Below are 16,851 nucleotides of genomic sequence, written 5' to 3'. Positions count from 1 at the left end.
GTCATCTAGAGTTAGATCAGTTATACAGTACTCATTCGAGGCGAATAAAAACCCAAGACAATAAACCTGACAGCAAATACCCTAACTCCCAATTACTTGAATAACTGATGTTTTTAAGAACTAGGACAGATCTTACAGTCAGTTTACTGGAGGACTAGAAATGAGGGAAACAGAATAACTTCTCACTGTGCTATTCCCTCTACTCCATGGCAGAGGTGTTAGAACTAGATGATCTTTACAGTTCCTTCTAACCCAAACTATTATATGATTTTGTAATGCATTCTTGCAAAACCTTCTGTTTTGCTCTTTTTCTTAGCAAATTTTCTTTTTTCTTAGGTTTCTCTCATGACATGCATCAGAAGGGAGCAAACAGAGGCAGAATGACAGAGTACAAAGAAGTGGTGGGAATACACAGTATCTTCACAGAAATCCAACAAATATTTATCCAAAGCCTTAACAAAAAGAGGATGAGAAAAAGACCGGAGGCGTCATTCAAAACTAAACATGGCTAACCATTGCATTGCTAGAATTTCTGTCTACAAACCACCACTGAGAGCTATGGAGTAAGCCTGCACCTGCCTCTTGGAGAGCATTTAATAGCAGCAGACTCAAAAAGCAGATGACAAGAGTCTATCACTTCTCAGATACTGATGTTTGGACAAGCTTAAGATTGCACCAGTTGGTAGAAAAATCTCACTCAAACTGGGCTGGTGGGCAGTGCTAACACCACAGAGCAGATAGGACTGCAGTGCTTTTGATTTCCACTACATCTGCAAAACACTGATGCTAGGAAAACAAACAAAAAAAACAGCATTATTCTGCCTTGGTATACAAGAGGAGAATGACAGAATCGCAAGCAGGATCATCTCTTGCAGACAGAGCTAAAATCTGACATATAAAGAGATGACAGAGTGAAATAAAGTGCCCAGAAAGACTACATTTGAGAGTGGATAGAGTTTTGGTTACTTCTTGCTCCAGTATAGTTTACAGTAACAGAAATAAGCACTGTTTTGATCTCAGGATTTGCTTTTCCTTTTAAATAGCATCCTTGATTTCAGGTAAAAAATTTAACTCCTAATAAAATTCCAGTACTCCAAAGTTCACAAAAAAAGTCACAAGGCTGGAAATAAATGTAAAAAAAATAACAAATAAAGGAAAAACCAATCTAAAAGTTTGCTTGCAGCATGCAAGTTGCCCTGGTAATATCAAAGGCCAGTAGACAGTCATTTAAAAAGGTGGATGAGTCCAGAATTTTGAGCATTCATAACTTCCATCAGAGGAAGTACAGAAAGAGAAATACACTTCAGCTGTATCAGAAAAATAAGGAGCCTCAACACAAGCATCAGCTTACATTATGCCCCACAGAGGCATTTTCTGAATTCTTTATACAGATCAGGATTAAGTATGATCTCTCTACAGTCTCTCAGACAAGGGAAGGACAGCTTATCTACATGTACTCATGCTTCTCTAAACAACTAAAATTATGAAGAAAGAAAAGGTCTAACTTGATGGCACCATGACATTGTTTCCTCCTCTACTATGAAGCACTCCAAACTATAACTCACAAACTAGTTGTGCAGTCCATGAAATCCTCCACTCTGAATCAGTACCCTTGTGCTGATTATTCACACATTTTTCCAAAAAGAGTATCTCCTACACATACACAGCCCAGGCTGGATGCTATCTTCTGCAAACACAATGGACGTTCACCAAGTTATGCTGCTGGCATCAGGTAACACTACTGAATTAAGTTAGCTGAGATTTCATGTACATCTACCCCTCTCATATAAAATGCCCTCAAAAAAAAAACAAAAAACAAAAAACCACCAAAGGCAAAGCAAAGCAAAACAAAACAAAACAAAAACACCATATTTGTTAGCATCCCCAAAAGTACTTCTGCAGCTAAGTGACATTTTACACACGTGTCCACAGATAGAGAAGATCTCAACAGAAAAAAAAGAAGTGTGCTGACGCATTAAAGAAAGCAATAGAATTAAGAGTAAAAACATGATATTCTCCATCCTCCAAAACAGTGGGTTGATTTCCAAAAAGTAATTTGCAGAAGAGATTAAAAAACAAAAAACATAATAAAAAATTACCAGAAAGCAAGATAGGTCCCTTTAGAAATAACACAGAAGCTAAATAAAAAAGTCAACAAGAAAAACAAAAGCAAAGACCAAAAGAAGAGACCCTAAGTGACCCTAATTACTCTCTTCTAAACAAAAGATCAATTAAAAGAACTAAGATACAAAATACTGAACTCTCCTCTTTTCAGTACTCACAGTTACACTGAGGCTAAGGGTGAAATTGTGACTAAAACTGAGATTAGATTGGAAATAAATGTAATGTTTAATTGTGTTAAAAAAAAAAAAAACAAACTCACAGTGGGTTTATAGGTTTTTGTCTAATAAAAAGACAGAACTCCTCAGTAGACGAAAGCCAAACTAACTGCTAGTGCTAGAAAGAAAATTTTCAACAGGAATATACTCCCTATTTGCCCATTCATCTAATACTACTGTCTATTACTAAAGATAAAGAACTGGTCTCTGATTTAAGAATTGCAATTCCTCTCTTCCTGACTGCTGCTTAAAATTAGAATGTCATTCAAAGCATGCTAATGATGCAGAAGTTCTCATAATGAGGAGTACTAATAATATCACCGTGTAGCATGCAGTCTGTACTGCTTAGCCTTGTACTGCTTCTAGCTACAGAGCTGTGCTCTGTACTTTGATTCTTTAAACATGTAAGTTTTTCAGACATCATTCCGGCTTTCACAAATGAGATTCCATGCAAAAATACAATCAATCCTCTAGCTGCTTTTCCTGAAATATCACAAATGTCTCAGCATTCAGGAGGTACTTGCTGAGCAAATTAAAACATAATACATTAATTTTTTTTCATACAATAACTCAGTTTCAATAATACTAATTATTGCATTATAAATCCCACTTTTGCCCCTCAATTTCTCATATATTTTTAATTAACACTTTAACTTCATACTATGACTTTTTTTTATTGAGAATCTGTTTTGGCAGCCAAGTTTAGTCAAGAAAAATATGCGATGATTACATTTAAATGGCACCATACTCCTTTTTGAAAAAGAACTGAAATACCTATCAATGCAAAGCTAATCTTACCATTAGAAATAACCATGTGGCTCTAACAGAGAATGCTTCCTTAAGCATACGAACACTTTTACTTAAGAAGCAAGCAAAAGTCTAACCATGTAAAGTTGAAATGCTTTAAAATATTTAAAATTATTTCCTCTCAGCATTAGTACAAGTCAAAGCAGGAGAAACTCCAGCATGTTGGACCACGGTTCCATCAAAGTACATCCCGTAAAAAGAAATCTCATGAAGTCATTGTCACTGTTCTCAATGGTTTAGCTCTCCTGCAAGAGTTCCACAAAAGCAGTCATGGATACACAGTATTAATATGTTCCACTACAGCAACCTTGGATTTTATATTATAGCCAGTAATCAGCCACTGCTTCCTTAGCTGGATGGGAAGTTGTGGATCTGGATTTCCTGCAGCACCTGACATAAGAAGTGGCCACAGCACTGTTAAAGAAATCCCTCTTACTGGCCCAAGGTGAGAATGTCAAAGTATTAAAAGACATAACAGTGATTCAAACTTCTGATTCGATACTCAACACTTCAAGCACAGCAATCTACAATGGTGCGTCATCTAATTTTTTATTACATTTTCAGCACCATGGACAAATACACTATAGGCATGACAGCCTTGTAAGGGGCAGCATTCACAGACAGACATTAAGTCTTGGAAGCTCTTAGTGCAGAAGATTTAAATAGAGAAAAAAGTGGCCGCTATGGTCAAGTTTTCAAGTGCATATAAAACAATGGCAAAAGACACAGCATCTGCTCCGCTCTCTGCATGTCTTACCTGTTACTCATGAGTAACACATACAGAAGGCACGACTTGGAGCATTAACTAACAAAATAAACCCAAACGCTGCGCTGTAAATGACAAAATTGGTTGCTGCTCTTACTCAGAAAGGAAAAGTAATGATATGGGAATCTAAAATCCATCCGCAATGACACCTACTGGAGAGGGCTGATGACTCAGGCTCACATCTGCCCTTCACACTCCTCACGTTCTCTCACGGATCTCACAGCACCAACAAGCATACAGCACCCCGGAGAGAAAACACTTTAAGAAACAACAACAGCACATCCCCTCCGCAACGTTAGCTTTCGGTTCTATTTTTTATGAACTTCAGCATCTCACAGCTCTGACTGCGAGTGAACTGTCCTACAAAAGCCGCGATTCCGCAGGAAAGGCGGAATCTCTCTCTCTCTCGAGATCACCCCAAAGTTGCACGAGTCGCAGGCAGGCCGCTAACCCCGCAGGCACGCACCGCCTGCTGCCGCAGATTAACCTCCCCCGCAGCGCTCGGCGGGGAGCGCGCTTCGGCTTCCGCCTCTCCTCCGTCCAGCACCCGGCGGGGCCCTCCCGGCGCCCGGGCTCCTTCGGCCGTCTCCATCCCCGCCCCGACGGCCGCGGGTGGAGACGGGCGCAGGGGGTGGCGTGCAGCCACGGGGCGGCCGGAGGACGGAGCGGCGGTACCTGATGATGTCGTCCTGGTGCCCCAGGTAGAATTTCTGCCGGTGCTCCCGGGGGCTGTAGACCACGCCGACGCCAGCCACGAAGTAGACGATCTCCTTGGCTGCCGTGTAGTAGAGGTTGTTGCGGCACTGGTGACCCCGGTAACCGTAGACCCACTCCAGCCGCAGGTGGCAGCTCGGCGCGCTCCGGTCAGCCATGTCCTCCCGCCCCCGCCACCCAGCTACGGCTCTCTCCCGACGGAGACCCCGCGGGAAGGGGGAAGACGGCTCGGTCGCTCGGCCGCCCCCTCCTCTCGGCTCGCTGTCCGCCGCGTTAATCCCTGCCCGCCGACATGAATCCCCGCCGCCGCCGCTCGTCCGCCGCCACCTCACAGAGGGCGCCGCCGACCGAGCCCGCCTCGCCGCCTCGCGCCGCCAGACATGGCTGCACTGAGACACCGCCCGGGACGCGGAGCGAGGGCGCGGCGCCGCTCCGGCCCCCAACCCCCAGCCCCCCCCCCCGCGCCCCGGCCTGCGCCTGCGCAGGGGGCAGCGCCGTCAGGCGGCCGGGCGGCCTGCGCGGCGGGAGGCGGGAGCCGGTGTGTGCGGGTCGCCATCGCGCCTTCTTGGCTCATGTTTTTGCTGAGCTTTCACGTCCAGTTTTTTTCTTTTTGTCTTTATTGGCTGGGCTCTTGTCTTCTCCCCCTCCCCACCTGAGTTTTGGCTTTTCTGTCCCGAACGTCCTAGCACCTTGCCTTCCCTGCCGACCCGCCACCCCTCACCAGTTGCCTCACCTTGTCACTGCTTGCCCAGCACGCTGCCCGAACCTCATCCGTGAAGAAAAGGTCAACTGTAATTTTTAATGACTAGTAATTAACCCCACTGCCAGTGGCATGCACCACGCACCAGTTGCTCCCTCATCCATGCCTTAATTTCCTCATTTGTGCAAGGAGAGCACGCCCATCTCTCACCCACAGATCTCAAACCCATCAGAAAGTTGCTATTTCTATAGTATCATAAATTCATTTGAGTTGGAAGGGACATTTGGAAGACAGCTGGTCCAACACCCCTGCAATGCACAGGGACGCCTACAGCTAGTCCAGGTTGCTCAGAGCCCTGTCCAGCCTGACATCGTCTCGAGGGATGGGGAATCCGCCACATTTCTGGGTCAACTGAGCCTCACCACCCTTACAAAAAGAACCTTCTTATACCCAATCTTCTTCACACAGAAAAGCTGTCATTTCCCTGTGTTAAAGATTGGAGTGACTGTTCTATGTTGGATAAAACAGCCATGCAGGGAACCCCTCGCCATATCCAAAATTTTGCTCCAGAGAACGTACTCCTTCACAGTCTTGTCAAACTACAGAGGATGCAATTGGCCACCCAGGTGTGCATGCATTCCATGATCATACAAATAACTCTGCTTTACAAAGTTGGAACACCTGTTCTAATGGGGGCCTGAACTCGATGATCTCTAGAGGTCCCTTCCAACCCCTATTATTCCATGATTCCCAGATAGCTAGCCTGATTTGATAATTGAAAATAAAACCAATCATTTTCCTAGTACTTTCAGCACAGATTTGCCTTCACATGTGTTTCTGGGCTCCCAAGATTTATTTCTAAATGTACATTTATTTATTTCTATTTATCTTCTATTATTTTATCAGTTATACTGACGTGTTTCCCATGAAACTCATGATGAGTTCCTTCATGTTGGAGACATTCTCTGCACTGTATTTCTCCTATTATTAGTGGAAGTTTTTCCTTTTAAACCTTTCCTGAATAAATTTAATATTCCTTTTACTGTCTTAAAAAGGCATGTAAAGACATGCATTTGAGAACTCCAGACACTTAGTTTCATGTCAACACGTTCTCACAGTCTAGAACACCAAGAGATGATATTTATCTCAAGCACTGACAATAAGGATTATGACACCAGGATCAGATGGAGCTTTCAGTTCCACGTGTTCACTGAATTCAACACAAAGCATGTGAAAGAAGTCTGCAGAGATTCATGCAGCCTGAATCTTGACTCAAATATCCAGCCAAGGAAACTCCCCCTTCCATGAAAAATTTGATTTTTTTTTATAAGAAATCATGACAAAAAGTCCTATATATTCCCCATCAGATAAAACAAATGTTACATCCACAAAAGTCATAAGCACTCCTTTCCCCTTCTATTTTCTTTCTAGACAGCCGGAGCACCTTGGAATTTGGGTAGCCCATTTCTGAGAATTCCCCAAGATGGGAGACAACTCAGAGAAACAGGCTGGAAACATTAGCATATTTTGTACTTCCAAAAAGTATTCTTTATAATTTGATATTAACTCTGCATGGCTGTTCTCTGTTGCTATCCCAGACCTCTTGATGGGAAAAGTAATTACAAAAAAAAAGCCCATAATTACTTTTATTCTATAGAAAATAAATGAGCTTTCTTTCAGAAAATAATAATAATAATAATAAATGTACATATATTTTTAAAAAGCATAATTGTGTTGCTCCCCCATAAATTCCACAGAATGTTTCGAAAGTTGATATACATTTAGTTAAATTTCTAGTAAGATTTCTAGAAAAATATAATAAAAATATAAGAAATTACAACTGCAGGCCTAAGTCATTCACAAGCTGAAGCAGACGAGAAAGTAAGTTTGGAAAATACTGAACATACATGGTGACTGAAATAACACGTTACAAGCCTCTAAACATTAATTCTTTTATTATTATCAGCATTCAAAAGCATTTGTTACTTATTTAACTTCCACCCCTGAAAGTGGAAGTATTTTCATGCTGTGAAGAGAATATATTAAATATTCAATAAATTTGCAGTAAGGAAAAAATTAAACACGAATGGGTATCAATGTATAATTGTCTCTGTGCTTGCTGCTACCGTATATAAATATTCACTTTTATTGGCTTATTTCTTGGAGTGAAATTCTGATTCTCTTGAGTTCAATACTAATTGTGTGTTATTAACTTCAGTGGAGCTAAAATTCTAATCTTTATATCTTATTCATAACTCAAATTAGAACAAGAATATTTGGTTAGTTAGTGAAAAGGCTGTTTTCAGCCATGCATTCAAAAAATACTGCTACTAAAACTGAAGAGAAAATAGTCATCAGGAAAAAACATCAATATGCAATGACACTGGCTACTAACTGTAGGTATTGGGCCACATTTCCTGCGATTACTAGAATATGAAAGTGAAGTTGGAAAAACTATGCTTATGCAATGCAAGGGAACAAGTGCATGCCAACACCAATAAACAGCCAATATTTCCATTTGATTATTCCAGAATCGACTGTTGTCTCTCAGATAAGGAAATGCCTGAGAGAAAATTCCAAGAGAAAAACTGTTTGCAGGCACAGTTAGCTAACTTATGCCTATACATGAGGGGTGTCAGTGAAATTTTACACATTTGGCATCCATTTTTGCCAGAAGCATCACAACTTCTCCTGTATCCTGCCTATTCCCACTCATGTCTGACACACACAGGTCCTCTGGCATCTACCAGCCAGCCACCTTCCCCAGCACATCGGGTACCAGAAACGAGCATCGTTTATCAGCGCCGTGCTCTTCTACACATTACACACGTCCAGCAGGCCTCCGACACTCATCTCTCTTCATTCTCTTCCTCTGCAGCTCCGCAGTCCCGCCGGGGCCTGTCCCTTAGAAGCTCGTGACCGCTGGCCGTGTGTCACCTCCGGTCCCGCGCGCGGAGCTGTCCGTGGTGCTGAGCTTTATGTGCGGGTTCCCACGCGGCCTGGTCGTACTGCGGGAGCACGCAAGTTTAGAGGCGACAGACGGGGATATGAGAAGCTTTTAGGCGTATGAGACATTTGATGCGCTTCCAGCAGGGTATTTTGTAAGTGAAACGAAGTGTTTTGCCTCAGCCGCCTATGACAAGTTTTATATCTTTTTTATGACGTCAGATAAATCACTGCAAGTTAAATTTTGTTAGTACACAGTGACACAAACGTATTACTTCACCAAATAAAATCAAAGAAGAGCCATTTTAATGTCTCACAACACATAATTCCAAGATGTACTTCCTAGTATGTCGTAAATATATTTACAAAATGAATCCTGTTCGACTAAATGGAACAAGGCTTAAAGAAGTAATTTCTTAAACAAATGCTCTTGGAACAGCTAATTCCAGAGTACAAGATGAGGGATTATTCTCTGTTAAGCCCTAAGTAATACAGAGTAGCTGGTTCAAGTAGTAATTATAAATTATGAGACAGATGAGCAACAATGACAACATTAATTTCAACGTTCTTGGGGATAAAAAGGTCTTGGTCTGTTATGGGTACATAATGTCTGAAAGTAAGATTTATCAAAATTAAGTAACCTATTTAAGAGAGAAAATGCTTAAGAACTGTCAGAAGAATTACCTGCTACCATTTAATAGCACTGAGGCATAAGCTAAGGATCACAAAATCCTGTTTACTGCTGGATAAAAGTAAGAAGGCAAAATAAAATAAATTAAAATAAAGCATATCAAAGTTTTAAACATTGAGCTAACTCACCTTCAGAAAATGGAAAATTTTGATGAGAATTTATACCACATCAACCAATGCATAAGGTGCAATTTGTTATGGAATTTTAAAGGACTAAGCTATTAGTCCTTTAACAAGGGATTCAAAGTTATTTCTTAAAAAAAAAAAAATCAGAAGTAGGAAGCCTTGAAAATGATCAGTAGGTCTACTACATCATCAAGAAGTGAAGGAATCAATTAAGGATAAGAAAACAGGGCAGAAAAACATTTAATGATTTCTTTACCTCTCAGCACAGAAAATTCTAGGAAATACAGGCTGGGATTAAATACAAGAATTAGTCACAGATTGAGATATTAGGACAAGGTGCTGGAAAACAATAAAATAAGGAATTAAGGAGCAGAAAGTCGTGAATGCGTTATGTTGTATCTTGAAAAATTTCAAAATGTTTCAGCTGACGTGCTCTGATGAGCTCTTTAAAACCATGTCTTATGTTGAAGCATTATCCAACATTGTTACTACTTTACAAGCATGTTATATAAACTTGGTAACTACAAATCTATATGCTTTCTTTTGGTACTGATTGATACAACAGATACAAGGGTTGGAATGAAAAGAGAACAATTACACAAGTATTATAGACATTGTTTTTTCTTGCTTGTGAAATGATAAATTATACTTTGATAATTATAGAAATTGTGTTCATTTAGTAAACATCCATTCTGGGCACTGAAAGAAATAAGGATCCTATTGAGAAGACAATGAACACGTAATTAGCACAATACAAATATCAATCAGGGCCTCAATACGAATTCATTCATGGAAGTTTGATTTAGAACTGTCCTCACGTAATTTCCTAGCATAGGGCAGGTAAAGGGATGGACAAGATACATTATTGAAATTAAATTAATCCATCATTAGAATAAAAGGCAACAACTTATTCTGGACATCCAATCACAAAAATAAATAGGTTTATGAAAGGAAGTGATGTAAAAACAGTAACAATCAGTAAATAATACCATCTGAAATTGCATAGGAGACATGATTGTTGAAAACTATACACTGACTTTCATAGCCTTGACATTAGTAACACAAGGTCTTGTTCTAGGGCATCTCTCATAATCCAAATATTAACTCTTCTCTCTAAGACTTGGAGAGAAAGGTTTCTACAGTGATGTGTATGGCATAGATCTCACCCATTGTAACTCATGGTGCTGGTTTTGGTTGTTGTCTTTTTGTTTTTACATAAATGCAGAAGAACTTCTACACTCAGAAACAGATTTTAAGCTGATTTTACTAAAATGATGTTTAACATTAGCCTCAGAAGTTAGGCACCAATACTTGTAATTTTTCTTAAAACGTCTATCACAAACTTTAAAAAATTACCCTAAAATCTGCATTGGCATATGGAAACAGTTCATCAAAATTTCCTTTTCACTCTATAAATGACGAAGAAAGCACTATGTTTCAGACTGCCAACAATCTGACATCAGAATGCATTTTGAATCCACTCAGTGCAGCACTCAGGTGGGTTTTTGGTTATTTTTTTCCAGCACTGATACACTGTTTATACAACATGTATCTACTCCCCGCACAGATATTTAGATTTAAGCACTTTTTTCAGCTTGCATTTTATGCACAATTATATGAGTACTGAAGTAATTCATCTGGGTGATTTGAAGAAGCACCAGCACTTGATATAACATTCGACAACCTAAATAGGCTTAAATGAACTGTATAAAGAGAGGGTGACTAAATCCCAATGTATTTTCAATCAATAGACTTCTTGATTGAAATCTGATTCTAAACTCTCAAGACTGATTCCAGCTGCTGTCTCAACTATATAATGCAATTTATTTAAAATTCTTCTCATGTGACAGTCATCCCTGGCTCCACCTTATCATCTGATCTAAAATGATAGAAAGCAACTCCTTGTTTGAATCCTGTGATATTTTTCTACCCATTTTCAATTTCTTTCTTTACAACTAGAATATTTCAGCTGACTGATGAAAATTATTAAGTATTGACAAGTCAAGATGGTGCCTTTCTACACAGATAATTTCATTGTTTGACTCCATACTATCGTACTTGACCCAGCACTGGAACAGACTGGCTAAAGATTTCAACAGGTGAGCCAAAGAGGCTGTAGATTCTCCATTTTCAGAGATTGTGTTACCTCATTTGCACAAGGCCCTGAGCAATGTCATCCAACTTTGAAGTTTGCCCTGTTTAGAGCAGGAGGTTGAATTAGCTCCCAAAGATCCATTCCAACTTCAGTCAAACTGTGATTTAGATACTAAGAGATGTAGGTTTTGCTGACCATCGCCATACCACACTTAAGTCAGTTTACCAACTGAAGTTAAAACAGGCCTACTTCAATGACATCAAATACTTCATTTTTTAAAAGTGATTTCAATTGTAGAAGAAAATATGGGAGAGAGACTGTTACATGATGTAACTTTTTAAGGTAACAAACTGTGCACAAGCTGCTATATAAAATAGCCTATATTTTCCTTCCAGAAAGGATAAATAAATAACATAAGTGAGTAACAATGTTGAAAGGAAGAAAGTAGATTTACAGGATGCCAACATAATTTTTATTTTTTGCAACCTATGTTTACATGTATATGATTCAGCAGCCTTTTTCATACGCTGTTTTCTTTCCCTTAATAGCTGCATTGATTTTTGTCCATATTCAGCGCAGCGTACAGAGCACCTGCATCAAACAAGAAATAGTGCTTCATATGAAACACAAAAGACAAAAAGGAAGGTAATTATCTCATCTGAAAAGCATCCTGTTCCTCCTGTGCACTAAAGAAGTTGATGATCTGATCACAAAGACTATTCAGTCGACCTGTAAGTAGGAAAGGGCAGATCTAAGCTCATTGAAAGGTTAATAGCTTGGGACCTGAACAGCATTGCCACCTAAATTCTGTTATCAACTGCTGGATGATCTCTATTCAGCTACGAATGGTAACCACGGTTATAATATGCTGTATGATCAGCAGGAAACAACAGTGTTCTTATGTATGATGGGAATGGTGGGTTCTGATGAACGCTGTTGTCTTGGCTGGTCACAGAACGTAACCTGGAGCTGTTATTTCAGATACTGAATACCCTGATACTGAATTTGACCCTCAGCACAAAACTCAGTTCTTCACATGATTTCATTTGAGCGGTAGAAGAAAAAACTACTAAAACAGAAGGCAAAAACAGGAAGCACATTTGAATCCCTAAGCAACATTTAAACTTGACAATTGATTGAAACATAACAAATCCACTACATAAAATATATGGGTCAACAAAATCTATGATTTCTAAAAAGAAATTATACAAGCCCACGTGTATTATGAATAAATATTAATGGGATTCCTGATATTTAGTAGAGATCCCTGATATTTTCATTTAGAAATAATTAGAGTTTTTACTGTAGCCTAAGGGAAAAAATAGACTTAAAATGAAAAATAACCCATGGACAGATGAGGAATTAATCTGTCCCTTACTTCTGACACATGAATTTTCTGTTCTTTGGTATGGTTCAAATAAGTGAAGGCAATTTTCAAATAAACTTTGCAAATAAAATGTGCCAAAAAAATAAACATGTAAATCAATGATATCATCTCAATAAGCTGTAAATTAATAAAGCAACACTACTGAATTTCCTATTCTTTCACAGATGAGAATTATCTCTCAAAATGTAGAGGTTAAGGCCAGCTCACTTCAAATACAAGAGCACACAGTTACACAAGACAAGCATACTAGTTTCTTTAAAGAAATCCTGGAGACTTCTATAGTTTTATCACAATTATGTCATTGTCCCAAGAAGCATCAACATAATGAACATGGAGCGATTCATTATAGTTTGAGGACAGAGTATTAGGGCCAAATTGTGCACTCCTCCAACAAACAGAAGAGATCAAACACTAGAAGACAAAACTTCTGAAGAAGAATGCAGACAAGCCTTTCAAACAGTGAAATCCACCTCACATCCATAAAATCTCTGTGCGGATGTTTCTATGTAACTATGATTTATTTATTTTTTGTATCACTGTAGAAGAGGAAATTTGTTTTTCTCCTACGCATCAAATAAAATCTGAGAGAGAATTACCCAAATTTATTTTGTCCAACTTTCCACTGGCTGAATTTTTCTCAGTTTGGGGGAAAAGTGCTAAAAGGAGCAGATAGCTACAGCAAGCTACTCAAAAAATGTATTACTCCTGAGCTATAGGAATGAGAAAAAGCAGCTTCTACATACACAGACTTTTTTTTCTCCACTGGCTGTGCACACATATGCCAGAAGTGACAATTCCTAAATTATAATATGGATATTTAAACCTTATTTATTTTACTAAAGCTAAACACTGATTTCCTATAAGCTACTGAATAGCTATCTTGTGATAACACTTCCAGTTCTCAAATGGGATGCCAGGAATACATCTGAGTAAGTGGCATTGCAAAGGAAATGGTCCAGAGCTGAAAACTACTCCCAGAATATATATATTTTTTCTAGCATACATAGCTTAAATAACTAAGGTTTACTTGAAAGTCACTAGTGGCTCACATCATGCATAGAAAGATGAATGCACAAAGGACTAGTGTCCAGCAGTAGGCCTGCACATTTGGCCTCAGTAGCAGCAGGTTGTGACAGTCAGAATGGTTTCTTATGCTTGTTACTGGAGGACTGGGTTCTCATCCAACAAATAGAGCATGCTCAGGGAACTGGCTTTATTTAAAAGGTAGGGCAGGTGGAGTTGCATGTCATTTCTGTCTAAGTCTTCTGCTTTTGCAGAAAGCATAAAGATAGTTCCCTTTTTTTTCAAGAATAAAGCAGTGCCACAGCTTAGCCAGCTGATGTTCTAAGTTTTATGGAGGACAAACACAAACACTTTCAAGTTTAACATACAACCACTGAGTAATGCATGCGGAGAGACAACACCTGATGGACGTGCCTTTATCCATCTATCTTTGCACTTTCCTACCCTTATACAAAAGTCTCCTTCACAGTCACTTCTCAGCAATCTGCTCAATGCATCATACTTAGCTTTCAGAACTTCAGCAAAACAGATGATGTGATCTGGAAGCAGGAGGTGACCAACTGCATTTCCACTGTACTTGCTGATGGTAAGCTATGAAAGTAAATTATTTAATGAAAGCTAAATTTCCAGAATCACAGCTGCTTTCAGTTTGTAGCAATAAAAATTGAATAATCAAAGGCTCTTCCTCCCATAAATACTAGCTGAAAAAAATATTACATAGACTACATTCTAAGGTGCAATTTCTTTACAGTTTTACTTCCAAGTGTACACATTGCCATGTGAGGATGAGCTAGGCTTGCTAGGACAGTTCTTTCTGGCTTTATAACATTGAATTAAATGCATACCATCGTATAGAGACTAAAAACCTCATATTTGCAGCCAAACAGAAAGAAAAATCCCTTGCACATTACAGCTTGAAAAGAAGGAAAGATAATTTGCCTGTCACTCTCAACACCATGAAACCTCCTCATTGCAAAAAAAGAAAAAAAAAGCTGAAGATTAATCTTAACCTACTAGCTACCATAGCAGAACATCACTTCAGCTTCATCACTAAGTGTAATGAATACCTTTCCCAATGGTGCAACAAAAAAAATTGCACAAGGACCATCTCCCCCCCACACTTTTTTTTTTTTTTTGCCAAGAACCCATTTGTTAGAGCAGTAGCTAGCAGAAAGGTGACTGAATGGTCACATAACATTAGTCTCAGCCTCCAGTTCAAACAGATACAGTTCAGAGATTTTCCCAAGGCAATGAAAAATCAGTAAGTCTCTTACCAAATACTTTTTCAAAATCTTTGATTCATAGATAAACTTTGGAAGACGGTGACTTCTATTACCATGGACAGAATCTAAAAAAAACCTAAAAACTAACATCAAAACTAAAAAACTATGGCTGAAATGCAGTAATATGTGTATTACTGATATATGATACTGCAATTCTTCCATACAAAACCCATTCACTTCTCACCTTCAGTGTCTTTCCAAGAGTGCTATTTGAAATGTTTACTGTGTTTCTTCCTTTAAGGAGCAACCTCCTACAACCAGGGACCAAACACTGGTAGCTCACCTAATTCACAAGTTGTTCCCAATGGTTTCTAGTCTTACAAACTCAACTTTCTAGATCTGACAAGTTATCAGCTTAAATCAGAGGAACCCCAAGTTCATCCTCCACATAGAACATTCAGCTTCCTACCTTTTCTGGGTTTCCAGTGCTTTCAGCTGGAAAGCCAAGTCACTTTGAAGATTCCAGGACACAGAAACCTCTATTTCCTTGTCAAGCCAAACACCTTCAGGTGTGCCACAGCACAGAGTAGCTAATGGTACCAATCATTAATCCATTTCTGTGCTCAGCAGAATGCACAGCTTTAAGGTTCACAGAGCACCTGGGAACCTTCGTCTGCTGTTTGCCAATATTTACTGCTTCATTGTGTTTCTGTTTGCTTCACTATCTCAAAATGGAACTTGCTGTAATCAAACATTCTAAGTGCCTTTAAACAGTTAAACTTAGTGTGTAAGTTGTCATTAAGATATTAAGGCTTAAAATAAGTGCTCACAAATTAAAACTTACATGTAGTGCTTTAACTAGGAGGTTTTAAAGAAGACTGTGTTGGAATCAAGAACGTTTAGGAGCTGCTGGTCTTTGTTTTCCTGCACAGATAAATGGGGTGTTTAACTGATGAGACTGCTCACAAAACTGAACTACCTTTTAAAAACAGGAAGTACAAAAAACATTCCTGCATTATTTGTCTCTGGTAAACCATCTCCTCCCTGACATTTTAATCTAACAACACTGGAACTATTGTACTGACTTCAAAACATGTCCCTTCAAACCAGAAGTGCCCATCATATTACATTCTATTAAAAAAAGTGGCAGTTCAGACATGCTACATTCTGGTAAAAACATGGTAATAACAGACCATCACATAAGTATTTATAGAAGTAGTTGGAAGAACTTCAGGTTAGTCTCTTTAATTAATCAGTAGATTCAGGCTGATGTTCACATTCTCTCTGAACATCATAATATGTCTAACAAGAAAATCCAAACTAAAGTATTTGCCATGTTAAAGCACATATAGCAAAATCAGATGCTATCTTAGGTCCCAACAGTTACTCAGCCACAGTACTACAGCTATATAGCAGCATCACAGCAGATGCTCTGACAACAAGAAGAAATACTGCTCACCCTTCTGACCAACCCGAGGTATAGACTGTGCGTCCCTGTGCAAGCCTCCTACGCATTTTGTGGGAACGCAGTACATACTGTCTCCCACAACAAACTAAATATAGGGAAGGGACAGACACTGTTGTGCTACTTCCCTTCCACCAATCCTCCCTGGGAATGACATGGTCTCAGAACACACTTCACTCACAACACTGCTTCCCCGAGCACTTTCTGTGGTACAAGCAAAACCCAGACATCCATAGCTGACAGTTGGAGTCATTTACTCTCATGTTAGAACAAACAGCAGTCTGAGGACTGGCTTATTTCTACAGCCTTCCACTTCACATTGCTAGCTAGTCTGGATACCCACTTCAAGGGGCTTCCATTTTGAACAAACCATGAGCTTAGGCGAAACAATAGGATTAATATCAGAATGACTTGTTAAATTACCAGCAACATTAGTTTAGGCATCACATTAGGGTTCATACATGTGAGATTTTTACTTCAGCCCTCTCCTTTCCCCCATCTCCCCCCACTATTTATTTATATTTTTTAATTTCTCCAAGCATCCCCAGGGAATATTTTTTTCCTTGGGCT

The 16,851-nt window shown here is 39.3% G+C and overlaps 1 protein-coding gene across 2 annotated transcripts in view; it reads right to left on the bottom strand.

The window, feature by feature from the left end:
* EML5 (EMAP like 5) overlaps nucleotides 1-4,784 on the bottom strand; it is a 91,223-nt gene extending 86,439 nt beyond the window's left edge. For both annotated transcript variants that reach the window (XM_065751430.1, XM_065751436.1), the window contains exon 1: nucleotides 4,588-4,784. In XM_065751430.1, coding sequence (XP_065607502.1) covers nucleotides 4,588-4,784 — 197 coding nt within the window. The remainder of the gene's footprint in view (nucleotides 1-4,587) is intronic.
* Between the last annotated feature and the right edge of the window lie 12,067 nt (nucleotides 4,785-16,851).

This window comes from Cyrtonyx montezumae, unplaced genomic scaffold, assembly GCF_038088225.1.
Source record: "Cyrtonyx montezumae isolate F1298 unplaced genomic scaffold, pur_monq_1.0 scaffold_10, whole genome shotgun sequence".
In the NCBI taxonomy this organism is placed as follows: domain Eukaryota; kingdom Metazoa; phylum Chordata; class Aves; order Galliformes; family Odontophoridae; genus Cyrtonyx; species Cyrtonyx montezumae.
This window is presented reverse-complemented; position numbering and strand designations above follow the sequence as displayed.